The 22761-nt window shown below is 44.6% G+C and overlaps 2 protein-coding genes across 2 annotated transcripts in view; one reads left to right on the forward strand and one right to left on the reverse strand.

Annotated features, from left to right (window-relative positions):
* Positions 1 to 9796: 9796 nt before the first annotated feature.
* LOC106884570 (octopamine receptor-like) lies at positions 9797 to 22237 on the forward strand. The gene is made up of 5 exons (XM_014936044.1): positions 9797 to 9902; positions 10027 to 10315; positions 15964 to 16140; positions 17217 to 19457; positions 22102 to 22237. The coding sequence occupies exons 1-4, from the start codon at positions 9884 to 9886 to the stop codon at positions 17890 to 17892; spliced, it is 1161 nt and encodes a 386-aa protein (XP_014791530.1). The 5' UTR covers positions 9797 to 9883; the 3' UTR covers positions 17893 to 19457; positions 22102 to 22237.
* EIF2AK3 (eukaryotic translation initiation factor 2-alpha kinase 3) overlaps positions 21413 to 22761 on the reverse strand; it is a 38840-nt gene continuing 37491 nt past the window's right edge. Inside the window, exon 16 of the mRNA XM_014936043.1 lies at positions 21413 to 22615. Coding sequence (XP_014791529.1) covers positions 22439 to 22615 — 177 coding nt within the window. The 3' untranslated portion in view covers positions 21413 to 22438. The remainder of the gene's footprint in view (positions 22616 to 22761) is intronic.

The raw sequence follows: 22761 nt of genomic DNA on the forward strand, positions 1-22761 counted from the left end.
AAAAAAAAAAAGAAAAGAAAAAAAGATACATTAGCCATTATTTGAAATTGCAAGGTTTTTCTTGTTTCTGTAATTTTAAAAAACATATTATATACTAAAAATATCATAAAAATGATAAAAATATAATATATAATTGATAAGTATCTTTATATATATCTAATTTCATTCTATTTGTTGATATTTGGCTGTCAGAACTGGAGAAACAACATAGTTTGGTACAATCTTTTGAATAAAAACTTCAATCCATAAATTATTTTTTTTATAACATATTCCCCTTAGCTTATCTTCCCTGGTCAGGTGCTCCCATTTAGCTCAATGGCACTAACTGTGTGAGAAAGGAAGTCAGAAAGTGGTTTTGAGAGCTCAGCTTGCAGCAAGGATTGGTGAAGAGTACACAAAAGTTTTCTTTAGGTTTGAATTTTTTTCCTTTTGATCAGGAATAAAATATTTTGCTCTAATTTCAAGTTTTGTGAAAGCTTTTTTTAAAAAAAGAAATGTAAATTATAACTGTAAACACAAGAATGTTAAAGTATTTTACACCAAAGTTGTCAAAACTGACTTTTTCAGAAACACACAGAAGTCTATGTTGACTAAAGTAATGAAATCAATCTAGACTCACAAAATACTCTCTTCCACACATTATATATTTTTCTACCTTTATAGAAAATATTTCATCCTTATTAAAGAAAAATACAGAGATGAGATTATGTCCGTCCTTCCTTCCTTCCTTCCCTCCCTCCTTCCTTCCTTCTTTCCTTTTCATTTCTGGAGTGGAAAAGCATCATTTAAAGTTGGTTTTATTATTTTCAGAGGTAATATGCTATTTTTGAAGCAATAAATATGACATAAAGTATTCCAAACATGTTCAGCCACCACAGTTTCATTGTTAATGTCAAATACAAGTTTGAAACCTGAAAGTCCAGTGGCCAGCCAAGAGCTGAGCTGTTCCAGGGAGAGGACAGTAAATTTAGGTTTCTTTATTTTCCACTAACCCTATTCAGGAGGTTTCCTCTCCAGACTCATTGTGAAAATTCTCCAAGGGCATTTTTGGTGACAGGTGAAGCCATAGTCCAAAACCTTAGTGATTTCTTGTGGAAAACAAACAGGAGAGGAGAGGGACTTTTTGGTGGCAGCAAGCAAGTGTGAAGAGTTGATGCACTTGGGTGTGATTTGAGGGATTGTTTTAGAACAGGAGCTATTGATGAGGTGGCACAGTCCCAGATTTGTGTATGACACTCACCCAAGCACCCAAAGAACCAGTTTTTTTATGCCTTTTCTTGCCGAGTTCATTTTCTGCCAGACCGTTGAGCTGAGTGAGCTCCCCGAGGAGTCCAAGAGGTGCCGGTCACTTCTTCAAGCCCAGATCTGCAGCTGGGAGGAGGACCTCTCCTTGCCAAGCAGCCAATTTGGCTGTGTTTTCCCAAGGGCCATGCCCAAACAACCCAATATCCAGTTTCCAAGCAGGCCAGTTCAGCCCCAAAACCCAAAGGCCACCATTCCAACCCACCGAGCCCCACTCGGTCCTCCTGGCAAGGCAAAGAGGGGCTGGGCAGGGAACATCTCACCAACGCTGGTGCTAGCACATCCTTCTTACGTTCTGGGATTTTTTAGCATTGTGGTTTAGTTTATGAGCAAAGCCCCCCTTTGCTTTTAGCAACAGGGAAGCCAGTCCGATTGCACATCTTTTTTTTTCCTTTTTGTTTTTCTTTTTTTTTCTTTTTTTGTTTGGTTTGTTGGTTTGGGTTTTTTTTTTTTTTTTTGTTTTTTTTTTTTTTTTTTTTTTCTTTTTTTTTTTGGTTTGTTGGTTTGGGTTTTTTTTTTTTTTTTTGTTTTTTTTTTTTTTTTTTTTTTCTTTTTTTTTTTTTTTTTTTTTTTCCCGTGCAGCTGCTGTGTGTTAGGAAGGACCGGTTTGACGGCAGAAAAAGGCATCGTTTCCACGGGGAGTCATCATGCCCGGAGGGATGGACCCCCTCCCGGCTCGGAGCGGAGCGGGGCGGCTCCCCCGGCTGCCGGCCCCCGCGGGAGGCGGGCTGTAGCGGAGCCCCCGCTGCCGGTAAATGCCTCCGCCGGCATCCTCATCCCCGGGCAGGTCCTGCCATCTCCTCCGCGGGCAGGGCTGCCTCCGCTCCTCCCTCCGAGTGGGACCCCTTCCTCCAGCAGGCTTCCTCCAGGTAAGTCCTGAAAACCCCCCTCCCTGAAGGATCCCCCCCACGACCCCCACAGCCTGGGAAGTGTCCCCCTGCTCCGGGCTAGTGTATGGTGGGGATGTGCCCTCCACCATCCTTGGGGCTTTTCCCCTCGGGGGTTTGGGGGTTTTTGAGCCCTGGTGGGTGGGATTTGGCGCCCCAGGGCTGGGGTTTGGCACCCTAGAAGTTGGAGTTTTTGCAGCCCCGGGGTTTGGGGGTTTTGCACCCCTGAGGGCTGGGGTTTGGCACCCTGGCTCAGTCACTCCCCTGGTGTTTGTGAAGTGGGTTTAACTTTGCCCTGAGTTTTCCTGCTGCGATCACGCTTCAGTTTCTCCTCGCTCCTGGTTGCAATAAACTTGCTTTTGCTGTGGAAGAGCATGCACTTCTGCCGGGTGGGAGATCTCAAAGGGCAAACCCCTGTGCTGTCTCATAGGTGGGGGTTTGATGTCCTGCTTTGGGGCAGAAACCATCAGCCACACGCAGCCAGGCTGGGAGCAGCTCCATGGGGTGGAATCTGGGAGCCTGGAGACCTGGTGTGAGTCCCTGCTGCTGGGCAAAGCCCCCCACACCCAGCTCAGCTGTTACTGCTGAGCTGCTTTGAGCCAGCTGGCTGCCTTCAATGGTCAGGTTTGAAGGTAATGATGGTGTGTTTTGCTAGGTTTCCAGACCCTGGGCTGGTTAGCTGTTGAAAAGGTTGTAGGAGTTGTTCTGTGCTGATTTGGGGGTGGAAAGGGCATTTCTTCATGCCCTGAGAAATACTGCCCTTCAAATGGGAAAGTTGGATGGAGGAAGAGAGAGAAAAGGAAAGTCAGTGCAAAGGCTCACTTGCTGCATGGCCTCCTTAAATGCATGTTCTACAGGTGGAAGCATCCCCAGGGATGTTCCTTCTCCTTTACCACCGCATGCCAGCCTTGCAGAGCGATGCCCTGTTTGGCAAATTACTGAGAGGCTGCAGTTTCAGCTCACGGCAGAGGAGAGAAGGAAAATGTGTTTTGAAGTCCTGGGGCAGGTAGAGTTGCATATGCTGCCATATGCTGAATTGTATTTAGTTTGGCAGAAGAGCAGAGTCTGGCAGCAAATATATTTCCAATTTTCATAATTCCTCTCGGATTTTAAAGTGCAGTCAGCCTTGAGATTGCAGAGCTTTTTTTTTCCTCCCCTGCCATCAAAAGATACCATTTAGCGATGAAATTAACCATTTACTTGGGTTTTGTCTGCTGAATAAAATAGGTCAAACTTTCAGCATATTAAAGGAAAACTGTTTGAATGATGGAGTTGCTTTTCTCAGGCAGGCAAAGAGCAGAACTAGCCCATCAGTTTTTGAAGGGAAGAAAAACTGTAGTGTCCAAATAAGAACAAAGCAAACCCTGAGATCCCCAGGAAACCTGGGATGATCCCACATCATGGTACAACTAGGCATTTAAACCACTGATTTAAGAGGGTTCCTTACAGGAAAGGCTGAAAGATTGATCTTAAAGAAAGACACTGTGCTATATCAGCAGCTATATCCACACGAGGAGAATTTAAAAGCTCCAATATTTAAGTTGTGGAAGTATATCCCTGGGAAGGAAGGCACATCCTGCTTTGTCCCACAGATCTCTCCAGAGATGTTAAGATTGTATCATCCCCTGCTTTCTTGTATGAACAATTCTCCAGGTGGTTCAGGAGTAGCACTTCCTAGCAAGAGATAAGTTGCTGGCTGCCCAGTTGGAAGCAAAAAGGATGAGAAACATCAAGCCTGGGTGCTTGGCTGTGACAGAGACTGTGGATGAGCTTCCTGGGACTCTCTGCCTGGGGATCCTTGAAAAGGAGCCAGAAGCAGTAGGACCCTGTTGTCTGCACCCTGAATCCAAACCTGAAGTTTCAAACATCCATCATCCCTTCTTTTTGCTGAATATTTGCTGTTGGAGAAATTGCAGAGGTTGAATGAGTAGACTCTCACTTCCAGCCCCACCACCTGTCCTTGTGTTCACCAAAAAATAGTATGATGCAAGAGAGTTTCTCTGATGTTTTGTGACTCTGGAGACATCTGTCACCTGTGTGCATCGCCATGTCATGCTCCTAGATGTGTTCTGCATTAAGCAATCTGCTGTTAGTTTGTCACTTAAAAAAACCTTTTAACCCAGGCTGGTGGCTAAGGTGGTACTCAAGTAGCATGAAGAGCTTGCAAAGATGAACTCTAATAGCTGTGTCCTACTTCTGCCTAAAGTTTGAGGGCAGTGTGTGCTTGCAGATCAGTACCAGAGCAACATTGTGTAAGTAATGATCTGCTTTAATTAGAGTTGTACTAACACTGATGCAAACAATGACTGTGCCCACATGGTTCTTAAGTATGTAAGAGAAGAGAGAAGTGACTTCTAAGCCTTCTTGTTTCAGAGTTACATCTAAAAACCCCAGGCAATGAATCCAGCATTCTCATCTGTGATTACTCCAGGCCATAGACCAAAAAATTGACATTGATTTTTTTTTTTTTTTAAACCTTAAGACCTGATTTTTTTTTTTTTTATACCTTAAAATTTGACATTGATTTTCTAAACCATTGATTTTTCATTAAACCTGTTTTTTGCTTTTTATGTTTTGGGAGCCTGTCTTGAAACTGCACCTCCTTCCAGGCGAATGTAGAGCTGTCTGGGTGCTGTTTATGTGCTTAAATTGGTTAGGGGTCAACTTGGGTGGAAATCAGAGGGCTGTTTCTGGACCCACAGAGGCCCCAGAGGTGTGAGGACACCAGCATCTCTCAGCAGGTGTGGGAGACAGCAGATGACCAGATGGGCTGGAAGATGGAGGTGGGACTTCTAACCGAGATGGCAGGTTCTGTAACCTGGCTGGCTGTGCAGCTATGCGTTGTCACCACATGGTTTTGCCAGCCCACAGTCACTGTGCTGCCTCTGCAGACCACGTAGGGAGAAGAATGGGCTGAACATTTTTTCTGCCAGAAAGTGTGCTTGCATTAAAATCAAACTGTTCCACAGGAACAGTTTTATCCAGTTTGATAACATCCTCAGTGGGATTTTTAGAAAGAATGGTGCAGGTTCTCCTCTTCCCTGTTAATGACGTGAGAGCTGGAGATGATAGGATTTTTTAATTTTATTTTTATGGGTTGTTATCAGGAAGTGAAATGTTGTCCAAGGAACATTTTCATTAAGACTGGTGCACTTAGGACACCCTGTAGACTTTTAGCAGTACCTGCTAAGGGGTCTGCCACAGAGCTTGAAGTCCAACAAACCCACTTGTTCTCAGCACTGGAGCAGAAGCGCTTCAGGTCTCAGTTAGCAAGTCCCAGCTCTGAGGAGGGACGGAGGAGGCGCTTTCCTTCTTAATTTTTTCTAGGCAGTTTCAGTTATTTCTTGATTATTTTTTATTTTTACTGTTTGACTTAAAAGAAAGGAATCCACTAAATCCTGCAAGTAACTAGAAGTCAGGGGAGGGAGCTGAGAATTCTGAAAGATGAGTGGGTGCATGTAATACATGATTATCTCCAAGGAAAAAGTTGGTATTGCTTTCACAAAAGGCAGCCAGCCTCACAATCACACAGGAGTGCTTGGAAAAAGTCAGCAAGTATGTGGGTGGGTGGGAAGCTCCTAGTTGATGTAGTCTGCTTGCATTTCTGAAAGGTTTTCAATATGGTCCCTCACGGTAGGGTCTTTTAAGGAAACTTAATAGTTCTGAGTTAAGAAGGAAGTTCCTTGTGTGAATAAATATTTGTCTAAAAGGTGAAAGGCAGAGGGGAAGTGGATGGTGAGTTACCATGTGGAAAAGAGGTCAGCGATGCTCTTCACAGGGATAGGGACTGGGATATGTGGTGTTCAATAAATCTCTAACTGGAAAAAGTTGTGATTAGTGAAGTGGTGATATTTGGAGGTGAAACAAAGTTTAATCGAGGCATGAAGGATAAGGCCTGACTTAAAGAATTGCAAATAAGCTTTTATGAGGCTCAGCAAGCATTAAAACAGAAGAAGAAATTCAACTGTGAAGTGATGGAGTTTGGGGAAGATGGAGAGAACCTAATTTCCTCATTTCAACCTATTTTCCAATCTAAAAGAGCAGGCTCTAAGATGACCATTACTGCTCAGGAATGAGATCTTTGGGTGGTGATAGGCAGTTCTGTGGAAAGGTCAGCTCAGTGCTAAGTGCCAATCAAAAGCAGTAAACCATGTTAGGATTTGCTGTGAAAGGGAAGCAGGACAAAACACAGAACATCATTATGGCTTTATATAAATCCACAGTGCATTTACCTCTTGGAGATTGTTCGTAGTTTTAGTCCATCTGAAAGGCTCAGAAATGCAGGAGGGGTGGCCAGGGGATGGCAACCACTTCTGTATGAGGAATGGGCAAGTTGGCAAAGGCTCCTCAGCCTGACCAAGAGATGACGAGGTGGCTGGAGGATGTGAAAGAGACTAAAGAGCTCACCAGTGGCATTGAGAGAGTGGATGGGGATTGCTTGCATGATGTCTCTTCCAATACAAGGGTGGGCACCAAGTGAAACTTCCTGGTGACAGGCTTAAAGCAAACAAAGAGAGGTGTTTCTTTGCATGGTGTATAGAATTCTTTGCGTGGCATCCAGCTGAGCTATGGAAGTTGTTACTATAGGAGGTCATGGATGCTGAAAGTCTGCATGGTCCAAAAGGAAAACAGGACAACTTCATGACTTAGTCCTTGAAATCCTTGAAACCATCTTTAGAGGTAATTCTGGATCTTAGGCTGCTGGAAGGAAAACAAGATATTGGGGAAATCTTGATATATGCTGTCTTGTTCTCATAATCCTCCTAAAGCAAAGCTTGGCCACTGTGAGATAAGGCATATTGGACTACATGGACATTTATCCTGACCCGTTCTCATGCTGTGCTTAGTAATCCCCCCAGGATTACTAAGGAATGTGGGATTGACCCGAGGATGCTGTGGAAGCAGAGCCCAGTTGCAGGAGAAGTGGTGGTGTTCAAATATAATAATTTAATATCTGGAAATGTTTGTATAATTGTCTTTTCCCCACAAGTTTTGCGTTGTTTTCCCATTAGCCACACCAGTGAATTTTGAACTGCTGGAATTTTCACGGTACATCGGTCCCACCTTCCCAGGTACCTGTGACACCACTTGGTCAAAGTCTGAGAACTAAGCTGTAGACAGAAGCATGTGAATTTCCTCGACTTAGAAGTTGTTCATTATGGAGTTGGGAGCATCCTCTCCCAGCTGAGATGCCTCAATTACTTGCTTACTTGCCTGAAGCCCCCTGTGTGGTTGCTGGCAGCTCTGCATGGCCATTCAGACTGTAGGATGGCAGTAATAACTTAACTTCAGAGCCTTAAAAAGTACCAGGAATAACCCAGGGCAGACCATGTGGGGCTACAAAAGCAGCCAGCCTGGACAAGCAGCTGTACTTGCTCTGTGGTTGTAAAGGTACTTTTTTTTTTTTTTGTATCATACTTCAACACTTCGCCTGATGATGTATTTTTGTTCACAGGAGGGCTTTTAATTGCCATGAAGGACTTCAGCCAGTGCTGTAAATTTATTCTTACTCTCGGGATTTCAGACACTTCTAACGGACTGATAACCATGGCACAGTGATGGCAGAGACACAGCAGGGTGTGTGGATTTTTCTTGAAGTAAATGAAGCATATATATTATTTCCGTACTTTCTTAACTAGACCTAAAAGCCATGTGTATTAAAATCCTTATTTATAATTTTTTCCCCTTTCCTCTCTTCCAGATTTTAACATTGGGAAGATGCTGATGGGCAAAAATGAATCTTGGCTGTCTAATTTCTCCTCTGCTGCCTCCTCCTTTGTGAAAGGAGGTGGCAACTGGGCAGGGATCGGCTTCCAGGAGGTGGTCATTGGGCTGATACTAACCCTCATTGACCTGATCACTCTTCTGGGAAATACAATAGTCTTCATCTGCCCAGTGGTGGAAAAGAGGCTGCGCACCGTCACCTATATGTTTATCATGTCCTTAGCCATGGCAGATTTCCTCGTAGCTTGTCTGGTCATGCCCTTTAGGTAAGAAGTGCTTGTAAGGTAAGATCAGACAGTGGTGTGTGTGTGCAACCTCATTTCTCCTAGCTCAGGGGCCACTGTCTGAGCAGGGCCGGCTAGAAGTTCATGTGTTTAGGACTGGGGTCTCCTAAGAGCTTATCTGTGAGTCAGTGATTGTATGTGCTTCTGTGCCTCAGTTTCCCTACCCTTTTTAATGGGTCCCATTATAATGAATGGAGAGAGACTTCCCAAGGGTATTTTTCCCGTTGGCTATAGAGGGACTCTGGCTGCTGGTCTGAACTAGATATCCAGCTTTTAAGATGGCTCCAGTATGACAAGTCCCCTCTTCCAGGACTAGCTCTGCCTTGCACGTGGGGCCAACATCATTGGGGCCAAATGATTTTTCATGCTCTGAGTGTTTGGGGAATGTGAGGTGGGGACTGTCACTGGTGTGTCAGCATTAACTGTCATGACTGTGTTAATCCTAGATACAGAAAATCATGGAGTATATTTTTCCCTTATTTTTCTTAGACAAGAATGACCATTGAAATCAGTGGAGTTAAATTCTATGCTTTGGATTTTACACTTCTTTAACCTTATCTTTTATTTTTTGGTATTGGGAGGGAGAAGGAACAAGGTTCCTTACTAATGTAAGAAAATGAATGTTTTCATATCACTGAACTTGAAAGGCTATTGCAGAGATGTTATTCTTCATATTCTTTGTGAAACGCAGAATTTTGGTTGTTCCTTCTGGTTCAGAAAAGATAGCAGCGGAGTTTGTGGGGAAGGCTGGTGACCTTGCAAAATAAATCTTTTGCCTCTAGAAGCAGACTAGAAGAGCTGCAGTCTGCAGTGGGATAGCAAATGGGATTCTGGGCACCTGGGGGATTTTTTTTGCCCCTATTACCTGAGTGCATTGCACATCGATAAGTGGCACTGTAGACATAGGGACAAGGGCCATCTCCCTTCTCTGTATAAATGTAATGATTTTATTTCAGTATAAGTAGGGTAATTTAGGCTCCCCCTATATTAAGTGGAGGAAGAGGCACTTCAGAGGGCAGTTCTCCCTCCTTGAGCTTTATATTTACAGGACTTCACTAACTGGCTAAAACACAGTAACACAGATCCAGAAAGCAGTTTACTTTGGGCTCTGGCTGGCTTGTGCTGCAAAATGGCCACAGGTTTGTGTAAAGCCAGGGGCTGCACCTCGTTCAGTGCTCTTGGAGCAATATGAAAAAGCTGAACTCTTTTCACATTTGTGCTTTAGTTCTCAGGGGGCTGCCTACGCTTTTGAATTTGGCACTGAAAGATAATCTTTTTTTCCCAACAAGCAATTACAAACTGAGTTGTAAGTTTATAGTGTCAGGTGAAGAAAAAAAAGCTGTTAATGATGCCTTTTAAAAAATAGTATGGCCAATTTAAATTCTAAGCTCGGTGAATTTTCAAGTTCAGGCTCTGAAATAATCCCTCTGTATTCACCTGTCTCTCCCCTCCCCCTGGTGCTACAAATACCTGCCCGAGGGGCTGGGATTGCAGTTTAGCTGACAATGGTTTAACCTCTTCTGCCCTATTAAAGTCAGCAGGAATGAGGGTAGTGACTTAACCAGCTGTATTTTTGTTCACAGGAGGGCTTTTAATTGCCATGAAGGACTTCAGCCAGTGCTGTAAATTTATTCTTACTCTCGGGATTTCAGACACTTCTAACGGACTGATAACCATGGCACAGTGATGGCAGAGACACAGCAGGGTGTGTGGATTTTTCTTGAAGTAAATGAAGCATATATATTATTTCCGTACTTTCTTAACTAGACCTAAAAGCCATGTGTATTAAAATCCTTATTTATAATTTTTTCCCCTTTCCTCTCTTCCAGATTTTAACATTGGGAAGATGCTGATGGGCAAAAATGAATCTTGGCTGTCTAATTTCTCCTCTGCTGCCTCCTCCTTTGTGAAAGGAGGTGGCAACTGGGCAGGGATCGGCTTCCAGGAGGTGGTCATTGGGCTGATACTAACCCTCATTGACTTGATCACTCTTCTGGGAAATACAATAGTCTTCATCTGCCCAGTGGTGGAAAAGAGGCTGCGCACCGTCACCTATATGTTTATCATGTCCTTAGCCATGGCAGATTTCCTCGTAGCTTGTCTGGTCATGCCCTTTAGGTAAGAAGTGCTTGTAAGGTAAGATCAGACAGTGGTGTGTGTGTGCAACCTCATTTCTCCTAGCTCAGGGGCCACTGTCTGAGCAGGGCCGGCTAGAAGTTCATGTGTTTAGGACTGGGGTCTCCTAAGAGCTTATCTGTGAGTCAGTGATTGTATGTGCTTCTGTGCCTCAGTTTCCCTACCCTTTTTAATGGGTCCCATTATAATGAATGGAGAGAGACTTCCCAAGGGTATTTTTCCCGTTGGCTATAGAGGGACTCTGGCTGCTGGTCTGAACTAGATATCCAGCTTTTAAGATGGCTCCAGTATGACAAGTCCCCTCTTCCAGGACTAGCTCTGCCTTGCACGTGGGGCCAACATCATTGGGGCCAAATGATTTTTCATGCTCTGAGTGTTTGGGGAATGTGAGGTGGGGACTGTCACTGGTGTGTCAGCATTAACTGTCATGACTGTGTTAATCCTAGATACAGAAAATCATGGAGTATATTTTTCCCTTATTTTTCTTAGACAAGAATGACCATTGAAATCAGTGGAGTTAAATTCTATGCTTTGGATTTTACACTTCTTTAACCTTATCTTTTATTTTTTGGTATTGGGAGGGAGAAGGAACAAGGTTCCTTACTAATGTAAGAAAATGAATGTTTTCATATCACTGAACTTGAAAGGCTATTGCAGAGATGTTATTCTTCATATTCTTTGTGAAACGCAGAATTTTGGTTGTTCCTTCTGGTTCAGAAAAGATAGCAGCGGAGTTTGTGGGGAAGGCTGGTGACCTTGCAAAATAAATCTTTTGCCTCTAGAAGCAGACTAGAAGAGCTGCAGTCTGCAGTGGGATAGCAAATGGGATTCTGGGCACCTGGGGGATTTTTTTTGCCCCTATTACCTGAGTGCATTGCACATCGATAAGTGGCACTGTAGACATAGGGACAAGGGCCATCTCCCTTCTCTGTATAAATGTAATGATTTTATTTCAGTATAAGTAGGGTAATTTAGGCTCCCCCTATATTAAGTGGAGGAAGAGGCACTTCAGAGGGCAGTTCTCCCTCCTTGAGCTTTATATTTACAGGACTTCACTAACTGGCTAAAACACAGTAACACAGATCCAGAAAGCAGTTTACTTTGGGCTCTGGCTGGCTTGTGCTGCAAAATGGCCACAGGTTTGTGTAAAGCCAGGGGCTGCACCTCGTTCAGTGCTCTTGGAGCAATATGAAAAAGCTGAACTCTTTTCACATTTGTGCTTTAGTTCTCAGGGGGCTGCCTACGCTTTTGAATTTGGCACTGAAAGATAATCTTTTTTTCCCAACAAGCAATTACAAACTGAGTTGTAAGTTTATAGTGTCAGGTGAAGAAAAAAAAGCTGTTAATGATGCCTTTTAAAAAATAGTATGGCCAATTTAAATTCTAAGCTCGGTGAATTTTCAAGTTCAGGCTCTGAAATCATCCCTCTGTATTCACCTGTCTCTCCCCTCCCCCTGGTGCTACAAATACCTGCCCGAGGGGCTGGGATTGCAGTTTAGCTGACAATGGTTTAACCTCTTCTGCCCTATTAAAGTCAGCAGGAATGAGGGTAGTGACTTAACCAGCAGATTTGTAATGCTGATAGTGGGGGTTTTGCTTTACGTTAGAGATGGGGTTGTGGAAGTGGCTTTTCCATCCAGACAGGGATGGAAAGGGTCTCCAGGTTGGCTGATCTTACTCCTTGGGGATCGAAGGCAGCTCTGAGAGGGTTTTTGGGCGAGGACCTGGCTGACATGCCTGCAGCAGTTTGGCTGTCCACTTCCTTCCCCAGTTCCAGCCACCAGCCTAAACTGGGCTGGAGCTGGGCTGCAACCGGGAATGGTGGAGTCTGCAGGGCCTGAGCTGGGCTTTCCTGCAAAACAGTATGGTTCCCCCTGCCCAGAGGGGATGCAGAAATGATCCTGTTGACAGGAGTACATGGTACTCCTGCTATATTATTTTTTTTTTTGGTCCAAGAGAAGCTCTGATGTTTCCCACCACATGGACGAGGCCACTGCAACAAAATGCAGCAGACCATTTCAGCATCCCAGAAAGAGAAAAACAGTGTGTCAGACATCAAAAATGAGCTAAAGCAACAACCTTTCTGCTGCCTGGCATTTCCCTGAGCTCTTTTTCTTTTTTTTTTTTTTTTTTTTTTTTCTGTGTTCTTGTTAAGATCAGAAATGAGAAGTTTTAATCCCAGTCCAGCCTGGGTGCCTTAAGGGCTCCTCTCTGGGACTGCACAGCATCACCTGCTCTTCCACCCACTCCAACAATCCCTCCAGGAGATCATCTTCTCCTTTACCCCCATCTTACCCAGGAATGATAGCACCCTCTTTGCTCAAATCACAAAATCACAGAATTGTCAGAGTTGGAAGGGACCTCTAGAGATCACCTGGTCCAACTCCAGTTCTTCCATATATCTAGTCTGAATCTACCCTCTTTTAGTTTAAAACCATTACTCCTGGTCCTATCAAAGGATGGTAGACGACATTAAAAGGGGGGGAAACCAATGGCTTTGCTATGCAGCCAGAGATTAAATAGCCCACCCAAGAGAGGGATGTCTTAAAAAAAGAAAAAAAAAAACCCAAACCACAAAACCCCACAAAAAACAAAGGGAAGCAAAGAGTAGAGCATGATTGATGCTTTGTGACCCTCCTGAATGTCCTGATGCCACCTGGTGTGAAGTCTTGCCAGCTGCTGGTGGGCCACATGGTGAGGAATGGACCCTGCTGGCTCCATCAAGCGTTGTTTGGCCCTGCTGATGGGGTGGCTGTTGGTGCACATTTTCCCCACTGTCTCAGCATCATATCTATATTGCTTTTTTGAATTGTAGTTTGTTCCTTGTTGGGCATGTTAGTACATGCCAACAAGAAGTCACTTTGGCTCAGGAAAAAGAGGCTTTGTGACAGAAAGGAAAAACAAGGTTGTCACCTGGTGCTTTAATTTCTTAAGGGTAAGATTTCTGTTTTGTTCCTGGTTTGGCTTGTTTGCAAGAGTGATTCAGCTTTGTTTAGCTTGTCATCTGGGTTCTCCAGCCAGCTCAGCCGTTTCCAGGCTGAATATTTCCAGCTACTATTTTCTTTCTCAAATGTAAGTGAAATTGACTTCACCTCTGCTCATACTGTGCGTTTCTTTGGGCTTTTATTATTCCTTTTTAGCCAGCATAATTTCTGGGCTGCAGAGACTTTTTACACCAGAGAAGAGGGAACAGATATCCACTACCCTGTGCTGTGAGAACATCTGATAGGTCAGGCGCATCCCCCCAGATGCATGGTGATGAGTTAGGTACCTGCTTAGCTGGGATCTGTGTGCAGGGATGTTCACAACAGCAGCATGGTCTACTTCTGGAAAGCTGTGGTGTGAGCACCAAAGGCTTTGCAGCATCTCTGGATGTAAGAAGGGCCTCTGAGGAATGGTGCCAAGACACCCAAGTCCGTTACCAGTCCTATCAAAGGATGGTAGACGACATTAAAAGGGGGGGAAACCAATGGCTTTGCTATGCAGCCAGAGATTAAATAGCCCACCCAAGAGAGTGATGTCTTAAAAAAAGAAAAAAAAAACCCAAACCACAAAACCCCACAAAAAACAAAGGGAAGCAAAGAGTAGAGCATGATTGATGCTTTGTGACCCTCCTGAATGTCCTGATGCCACCTGGTGTGAAGTCTTGCCAGCTGCTGGTGGGCCACATGGTGAGGAATGGACCCTGCTGGCTCCATCAAGCGTTGTTTGGCCCTGCTGATGGGGTGGCTGTTGGTGCACATTTTCCCCACTGTCTCAGCATCATATCTATATTGCTTTTTTGAATTGTAGTTTGTTCCTTGTTGGGCATGTTAGTACATGCCAACAAGAAGTCACTTTGGCTCAGGAAAAAGAGGCTTTGTGACAGAAAGGAAAAACAAGGTTGTCACCTGGTGCTTTAATTTCTTAAGGGTAAGATTTCTGTTTTGTTCCTGGTTTGGCTTGTTTGCAAGAGTGATTCAGCTTTGTTTAGCTTGTCATCTGGGTTCTCCAGCCAGCTCAGCCGTTTCCAGGCTGAATATTTCCAGCTACTATTTTCTTTCTCAAATGTAAGTGAAACTGACTTCACCTCTGCTCATACTGTGCGTTTCTTTGGGCTTTTATTATTCCTTTTTAGCCAGCATAATTTCTGGGCTGCAGAGACTTTTTACACCAGAGAAGAGGGAACAGATATCCACTACCCTGTGCTGTGAGAACATCTGATAGGTCAGGCGCATCCCCCCAGATGCATGGTGATGAGTTAGGTACCTGCTTAGCTGGGATCTGTGTGCAGGGATGTTCACAACAGCAGCATGGTCTACTTCTGGAAAGCTGTGGTGTGAGCACCAAAGGCTTTGCAGCATCTCTGGATGTAAGAAGGGCCTCTGAGGAATGGTGCCAAGACACCCAAGTCCGTTACCAGACCCGTGCTTCAACTTCTGTATGTCTCATTTCCCCATGTAGAAAAAAGCCATAAAACCTTTCCGTGTGTGCAGTGGGACCCTCCATAATGCCCATGTGGAGGACACCGTGCTGTAGGGACGAGTTCTGCTGTATATTAATGCTTGCTTGAATTTTTGTGTAGCATCCTGCATAACAAATAGCTGCCAAGGGCTGGTGCCCTTCAGCCAGCACTCTACCCACTTACAGTAGCTGGGCTCTAAAAGAACCTTCGTAAAGTCATTTTAATGAGTTGTTGCTAATTGGATGCAGAGCAGGGGTTGGTTTCTAACTCCTCTGACATCAAGTTGACTCCTGCCCTCGTCGGGTGGCATAGCCCACCTGAGTGCACTGCAGCGCAGCAGCCCTACTTTCACTGTGTTTGACCAGCAAGCTGTGAAGTTACAGGATAATTAAAGCTTTGCAGGACTAGGTAGTTACTCAGCCTTTCACATCAAATTCGCACACAATGGTTATTTCAGCAGCACCCCAGGAGCTGCAGAAAGCTGGTGAAAGAAAGGGGAAGCGAATGGCATCTAATTGAATACTATAGAAACATGCATCAGCCTTCCTACAGCTGCCATATGTTCCTTCCTTTGCTGCTCACTTCTTACAGGTCCCTCTTGACTTTGTTAGAAATAATTTTGGCATAATGTGTGCTCTTTGTGGGTGTGTTTACCTCACTGAGGCATTTGTGAGCTACGTAATGGACAAATCACAGAGGCTTCCTCCTGGGATATTTTTTTTTTTTTTTTCAACCAGGACTCAAAATCCTCTAGTTTTGAAGCATGAGACCAGATGAAAAGTGAGTTTTGTGGAGGAGGGAACATCTTCCATGCCCCAGGAATTGGGAAGAATTCATAAAAGTCTGTGCTTCTTAGGGCACTAGAAAAAGTTGTGATAAATAAAGCTGTGCAGACGTAAATTCGGGGAGCTCTTGAGGGGAGCAAAGCACCTCTCTCAAGGCACCCACTTGTAACAGAGTGCAGACAAGGAGCATAGATTCAGTCTTCTTCAGATACACTCCACCTGTGGGTTATTGCCTTGGGTTGAACTTTGAGGATGAATCTCTGCTGTCTAACAGCCTCCCCAGGCTGCATGCCCACCTTTAGGTCCTCCGCGTTAAGACATGGCATTACCTCAGCAGAGGCTCAAAGAAATGCCTGAAATCAGTCCTCCTTGCTTTGGTTTCTACCTGTTTTCTCTGGCAGTATTATTTACGAGGTGACGGGGATGTGGTTGTTTGGGAAGCTGTTCTGCAAAGTCTGGATCTCCTTTGACGTCATGTTCTGCACTGCGTCCATCGTCACGTTGTGCTTCATTAGCCTGGACAGATACTGCTCCGTGGTGACACCATACCACTATTCCAGAAGGATGTCCCGAGGCAGGTGAGTTGAGTTGCTCCTCACTTTTCTCCTCACCTCCAAATTTTTACTTGCCCATGGCCTATATTGACTAGGCACCAAATGAGTTGTTGACAGTTGCTGCCCCAGAGCAGAGCGATGTGACAAAAGGATCCCCGCACCATTTAAAACTTCACAGAAAAATTCTAATGTGGTGCAGGAGAAAAGGAGAATGCAGATGAGCTGGTTTGACAGAGCTCCTGGGAAAGGACTTTTTGAGTTAAGGATGGGTTGCAAAATGGGGTAGAAACTGGTGGTGTGGGCTGACTCATACCTACAATTTCTGCCTTTTGCAGGCATTTCATGGGGACTTCCTCAAGCAGTAGGGGAAATGATACCCAGAAGAATGTATGTAGCAGGAGCCTTCCCTCTCTTAAACTCATGATGTTCATGGGGGAAACAGAGAGAAAACAGGCTAAGTTTCTAAGTTCCTGCCAAGGTTTCACGTGAAATATTGAGAGGAGGACTGTAGGGTGGGGAAAGTTGTCTGAGGATGGACAGAGAGGATGTTGCAGCTGTGGGGTACTTCACAAGGTGGGTTCAGACTCTTTTGGAGATGTTCTTCCTGCTGCAGCCCTTGCTGTGTACAATTAGTGGAGCACGGGCAGTCACCAAAACGAGGTGGGGCTGTGCAGCACACCCTGTTGCAGAGCAAGAGGATCTAGTGTCCTCACCTCTATTGCTCCCCCGAGGATAAGATAATGGCCAGATACTAAGACTGAAACTAAACAGCAAAATCTATATCCTGTTGTTTTAAATATTAACAAAAATCCCCTGTGAAACCTTTCCTCCTTTTTTTTTCTGCCGGTTCTGAGCATCCCTCACACTGACACCAACTCTGTAAGCCACAGACCCAATTACCCAGGCGTTCGTTAGCCATACTCACGTATGGACTTCTTGTACCCCAGCTTTTCCCCTGCTTGGTCACTTCTCCAAGCCTTGTGGGACCGCTGAGCGGTGATATCCCACCCGGGTTACCATGGGGATTGAATCGTACTGGGTGTTCTCAGCTCAAAATAACTCAGGCTGTCTCTTCCCTCCCTGTCTCTTTCCTTTCGCAGATGCATCGTGATGACCTGCATGGTCTGGGTGTACTCCTCCCTCATTTCCTTCCTTCCTGTCATGCAAGGCTGGAACGAGATCCCTGGGGTGGACTTTGATGCGGGCAGGGAATGCATCTTTGTCACCAACTGGATTTTTGCCATCGTGGCTTCTGCTCTGGCATTTTTCGTCCCCTTCATGGTCATGTGCAGCATGTATTTCTTCATCTACCGAGCTTCACGGCTCAAGGCCACGCGTATCATGTCTCAGACTCTGGAGATTCACTATCACCCCAACAGCAAGCGGCAGAACCATCTGCAGCTGGAGAACAAGGCCACACGGACCATTAGCATTATCATTTCAGTCTTTGTGCTCTGCTGGCTGCCGTACTTTGTCCTGAATGTCTGGCTTGCTGCCAGAGGCACCGACTCCACCAGCACGGTCTTGGTTGACACCTTCAAGATCATCACTTGGTTAGGGTACTGCAATTCCACCATCAACCCAATGCTCTATGCCTTCCTGAACCGGGACTTCCAACGGGCCCTGAAGAAGCTGCTCGTTTGCAGGCACAGGTCTCAGGTGGACATTGGAGAAGACATGGTTTCCATAGCCACCTTCTCCAAGACTGCTCCAGACCTAGAATATAGCATCACGGTGCCAGTGCCCAATGGTGCCCTGAAGGGCAAACCCAAGTAATAGGGACTCAGAATCAGTTGGTGGAGGTGGTGGTACAGAAAGTGCCAGAGCACATCCTAATGGGGAAAAAAAAATGGGTAGGAAAACAGGGGAAGGAAGGCCTGGAATATTACAGCTGGGGCAAATGACAGGTCCATTTCTTCATCTTCCACAGTTCTATTAAGGAGGAACTTTGATATTTTAGGCATAATTTGTTAGAACTAATGGAGCTAATTCCTTCCTGGGTAATTATTTTTTTAATGAGCATTTCCTAAGACAAAATCAATCTTCATGCTGGAGAAAAAAATCAGTTATGATAACACGAACTTGTCTTTGTGACATCCTGCTGATCTGCAATGTAAGGTGGGACAGTATTTCTTTCTTATCAAGCCATTGTAGCTCTCATCTTGCCACTTACATTACAGATTTGAGCAGTTTTAATAACTCCACGTGTGTCAGTCTGTGCATGTGACTTAGGAGGGTTGTGGTCAAAGAGCAGAGGTCACTTCTTTACAGAGGCGCCATTCTGCTGTCTGGGCTGCTGCTCAGGGTTCAACTCACTTGCTTCTGAAATATTGAAAGGTTCAGGGCTTTCATTGGCTTTCTGAAATTATCTGTGAGTTTCCTTATTAATTCTGGAATGGAATTTCCCGTGTGGCAGACCTCGGGAGATGGGAAAGACTTGCTCTTACAGCAAGAGCACTGAGTGCCCAGGGGTTCGCAGGGGACTACAGGTGACCAAAACCAGCCAAAGAGGGGATGTGAAGAAGAATTATTATTTACTTGTGTGTTTTGCAATGTGATGTCTGTGCCTTGAAGCTATGAGTGTAGCTATAGAGCACTGCTGGACCATGCAGCCATGAAAAAATGATGACTAATGGGATTGATTATTTTTACCAAGTGCTTGTCTGGACTTCAAACAGCATCGGCTCCCTGCAGGAGGGCCATGGAACACCTCTCTGAAGGATTACCCCGAAAAGGCAGGACTGCTCTGAACATCTCTGCAGCATCTGAACAGTGAGTAAAAGGAGGAGCTGAGTCCTCGGGATCACAGCTTTTCTGTAGCATGTCTGGTGACTCCTCAGACAACACTTATCACTCCCCCCTGGCACAGCTCTGGTGAGGTCTCATGCTCTTAGACCAATCTTCTATGGATATGAAACACCTCAATGATGGCTTTAAAACTGAAGTTTCCTGGGTGCTCAATCACCTCCTTGGGACAGGCAAGGCTTCTGCAGCCTGGGAAGTGGAGCAAACACAGCAGAAAGACAGCCAGGGCTAACACTTAATGCTGAAACTACTGCTCTGAGGCACTCAGGGGTAATAGTCCTGAGTCCTTCTGCTCTTCCAGTTCAAAGGTAGCAGAGGAGGACTGTCCTCAGAGGTGTCAGAAAAAGCAAGTAACTACAGCTCAGAGCAGCTCAGCTACTGAAGACACTGGTACAAGGGTCAGCAGTTCTCTCTCCTTAAGAGCCTGGTAGAAGAAACAGCCCTGACCAGGGGTTGCAATGCTGGTACTCCTGTCAAATGACCCGCTCTGGGCTGGGTGTCCCAGCTCCTACGACTCCAGTACCACCACGGAAGCGGTAAGGAGAGTAACTACGCAATCCTGCCCTTATTCTGGGGGAAGTATCTAGGTCCAGCGGGCACAAAGGTGGACGGAGCAAGATTCTTACTTCTGCCACACAGTTCATTTTGATAAAGCTGGGCAAGGAACTGTGTTTCAGCCCCAAAAGCTATGGGGGGGAAGGAGCTGAGGCAGCATCCTCTTCAAGCACAGGCTCCACAGGGCAGCAGAGCCCAAGACCAAAGCTGCCTTTTGCAGGGCTGGCAGCTGTCCTAGCCTCCCACGTTCAGGTGTCCCTCTTCTAAAAATGTTGGCAGGAAGGTACGCATCAATTTCCATGGCTGCAGGAAGACGTGAGACAGTCTGATAGTTGGTTTCTAGAGGCTGATAAACTGAAAGAAGGCAAATAAACTTGTCTATGATCCTGTAGATGTTCCTGTCACGGGCTGTCATGTAAATAGCAGGATCTCATACAGAAGGAGCAAAGCTGCTGCTGTCATTTGTGCAGAGCTAAGAAAACCCTGTCTTCATTGCTTTCCCTTCCAGGATGTAAGCATAGAGCAAATGCACGTTAGACCAAAGGTCTTTGGTCTTTCAGTAACAGTTGACTATTTGGTCTGCATTTACTGAAGAACATCATCTGGCAGAAGGACAGGGATGGAACAGGGAAGTGTAGTATAATTCAAACCTGATTTAACGAAGGAAAACACAGAAGTTGCATCCCTCTGGGTAGCCTGGTAAAAGACAAGCTGGTAAAATAGTTCTGGAGCTGATGGGGGTATTGAAGCTCAGGTGGATATTTCATAGCAGAGAGAAGTGTCATCTTCCCCCATGGGTGGGGCAGAGCAAGTGGAGCTGCCAAAGACAGGGAAAAGAACGCTTGCAGGTAAGACCTGGAGTTAAGAGGAAAACCTCTCTGGTCAAGGAAAATACTTTCTTAGTCAAACCCAGGAGAAAAAAGGAACAAAGACGGGGACACCACACTCCAGTATCCAGTGCTAAAAGAAGCACAGCCTCACCCACACAGGCAGTTAAGAGCTGAGGGTGGCCAGGTGCTTTTGTGGCTGGGCAGGCATCACACAGGGTAGGCTTTGTACATGCCTTCGAGGAAAAATGTAGCTTCCCAGAATACACAGACACACCTAGTGGGAACACATATGCCATTTTTGGTACTGAAATGCTTGCAAGGCTCTTGGAATAGGCAGCTACTTACATTCAGCACAGATACACAGCAAGGTAAAAATACCTCATTCTTCATTTCCTGTGCTTCATCTGTAATCACTGAGCTGGCAGGGAAGCTGGAGAGGCTTCAAACGCAGCCACTTAACTGTGCATTTACAGCTGATGCTGACAGGGAAATCCTAGGGAAGAGGACACACTTAACTGTCTCCTGCTTTAACACAGATAAAATTGATAGTTCTGTTTCTGACCAAATATTCACTGCAGCATTCTGGCTTCAACTGGACAAGCCACTACTTAGAGTTATCCAAGCACAAGAAAAAACAAAAGTGAGTTACAAATATTGTCTATCATAAGGCTGCAGAGTGTCAGTTGGTCTAATTGCTAGTTGTACACAGTACAGTGGAGCCCCAAAAGGATTTGAATCCAGCATCTCTCTAAGAAACTGATTTCAGAGTCTACAACTTCAAAAATCTAAGCCTGTAAAACAGGAAAATGCATTTATGCAAAAACAGTTCTAACAGCATAAGAATTATCTCTTCAAGACTTCCCTCTCTTGATAGTTGAGAGATTGAGTTCGTAAACCTCTCAGTTTAGAAGACCTCAGTTCGCTCCTTCCTTCTGGTAGTATCTGACTTTCAAGCAGCATGTGCACCTTTGCATCATCACGTGCACCCTGGCAAGCACGAGACAGGAAAGCAAAGCAAGTTACAGCAACGCAGTGCCCGTCCTCCTGTTCCAAGGCTGCCATCTGCAGCGCACACTGATGCAGGGTCTAAACAGAAGCAACTACTATTCCTTTTTTATAAATAAAAAAAGTTTATTAAATCATTTAGACTTGAAAGAAGTCACGATAATTAATGCACTCAACAATTATAGCAAGTGCATTCTGTACACCACCAACCCAAATGGATTGATTCTGTATTTTATAAATAAAAATTAACATATTTACAATGAGAAATAAAAGCATGGCATTAGGCAGTTAAATTAGCAGATTACACAAATGCCTACCAGCTGATTTTTTAAAAAGTACAAATCTACAAGATTACATACGACACGTATGACTTCATTAGGTTTAAATTTTGAGAATCACAATCTTTTCATACATAATTTTTACTATGGCTCTTCCAACCACTGCCTATAAACCCCCCCTTTTTATGGCAAAAAGCTCCTTTTCCTTCTCTACGGGTTTATCTGTATAAAATGCATTCTCTAAGATCTACTATAGTGCAGAAGTATGAAATGATTTCCTCTAATGACTGGCTATGGAGAGTGACAGTATATACAACTGTGGTAGTTTTTTGCTTTAAAAATAGTGCATATTCCCAGTTTACCCACCAGGGACAAAAATGGAGTCATAGTTCATTTCAAAATCATCTTCATTTCACCAAAGAGCAAGTGATCCAGATAGATACTCACTAGGCTCAGAGACTGTAATTTGCTCTATAAAAATACAGTATTTTAATTCTATTTACATGTTACAGATCTCTTACTTACCCAGCAAGCTGACTTTTACAAGCTTCAAAAAAACCCCAACAAACCCAAAAAAACAATAATGGAGCACATCAGTGGTAAGCACAGTAGCTGGACCCATCCGCCTAGGAGATTTAAGGTAAGAAAAATGGAATGTGAGAAGTGTGGTTACTGGCTTTCGTTGGCTGTCAAAGTAAACGAAAATCTGTCCAACACGTCTTATACATTAAACATGGCAAAAAAAGTTTCAGTAAACTATATCCAAGATAGACATTCTGCATCATAGGACCCTTCTACTGAACAATCCCTGTAAAACCTGCCGAGTGGAAGAAGTGATCCTGAGGATAATTATTTGCTTGGTTGTCTTGAATGCTTATTTCCTGATAAACTCATTGTCCGTGACCTCTGCCTAAGCACTGGTTTTGGTGGGAGTTCCAAGTCTTCAAATACAGGATTTTCTATGATTGCTGCAGCCTCTGGTCTTTCAGTGGGACTTGGAGAGAGCATGTCCTTCACCATGGTGTACTGAAAGAAAACATGACATGTGCTACATGAACCAATTCATAAATTCTTTCTTTGATGTTCTGACTTCAACTGTAGCTGTATGAACAAGTGGGAAATATATCCAGTGGCTTTCTGAGTAATTTGGGTGTTAGTGCTTTGGCACCGTA

This window comes from Calidris pugnax, unplaced genomic scaffold (assembly GCF_001431845.1).
Source record: "Calidris pugnax isolate Ruff unplaced genomic scaffold, ASM143184v1 scaffold14, whole genome shotgun sequence".
In the NCBI taxonomy this organism is placed as follows: Eukaryota; Metazoa; Chordata; class Aves; order Charadriiformes; family Scolopacidae; genus Calidris; species Calidris pugnax.

Bases quoted from the DNA above. Each gene is read 5' to 3' on its own strand.
- LOC106884570 (XM_014936044.1), top strand. The intron at 10,316-15,963 runs GTAAGAAGTGCT...TTTCTCTGGCAG, and splicing joins TGTCTGGTCATGCCCTTTAG to TATTATTTACGAGGTGACGG. The intron at 16,141-17,216 runs GTGAGTTGAGTT...TTCCTTTCGCAG, and splicing joins AGAAGGATGTCCCGAGGCAG to ATGCATCGTGATGACCTGCA.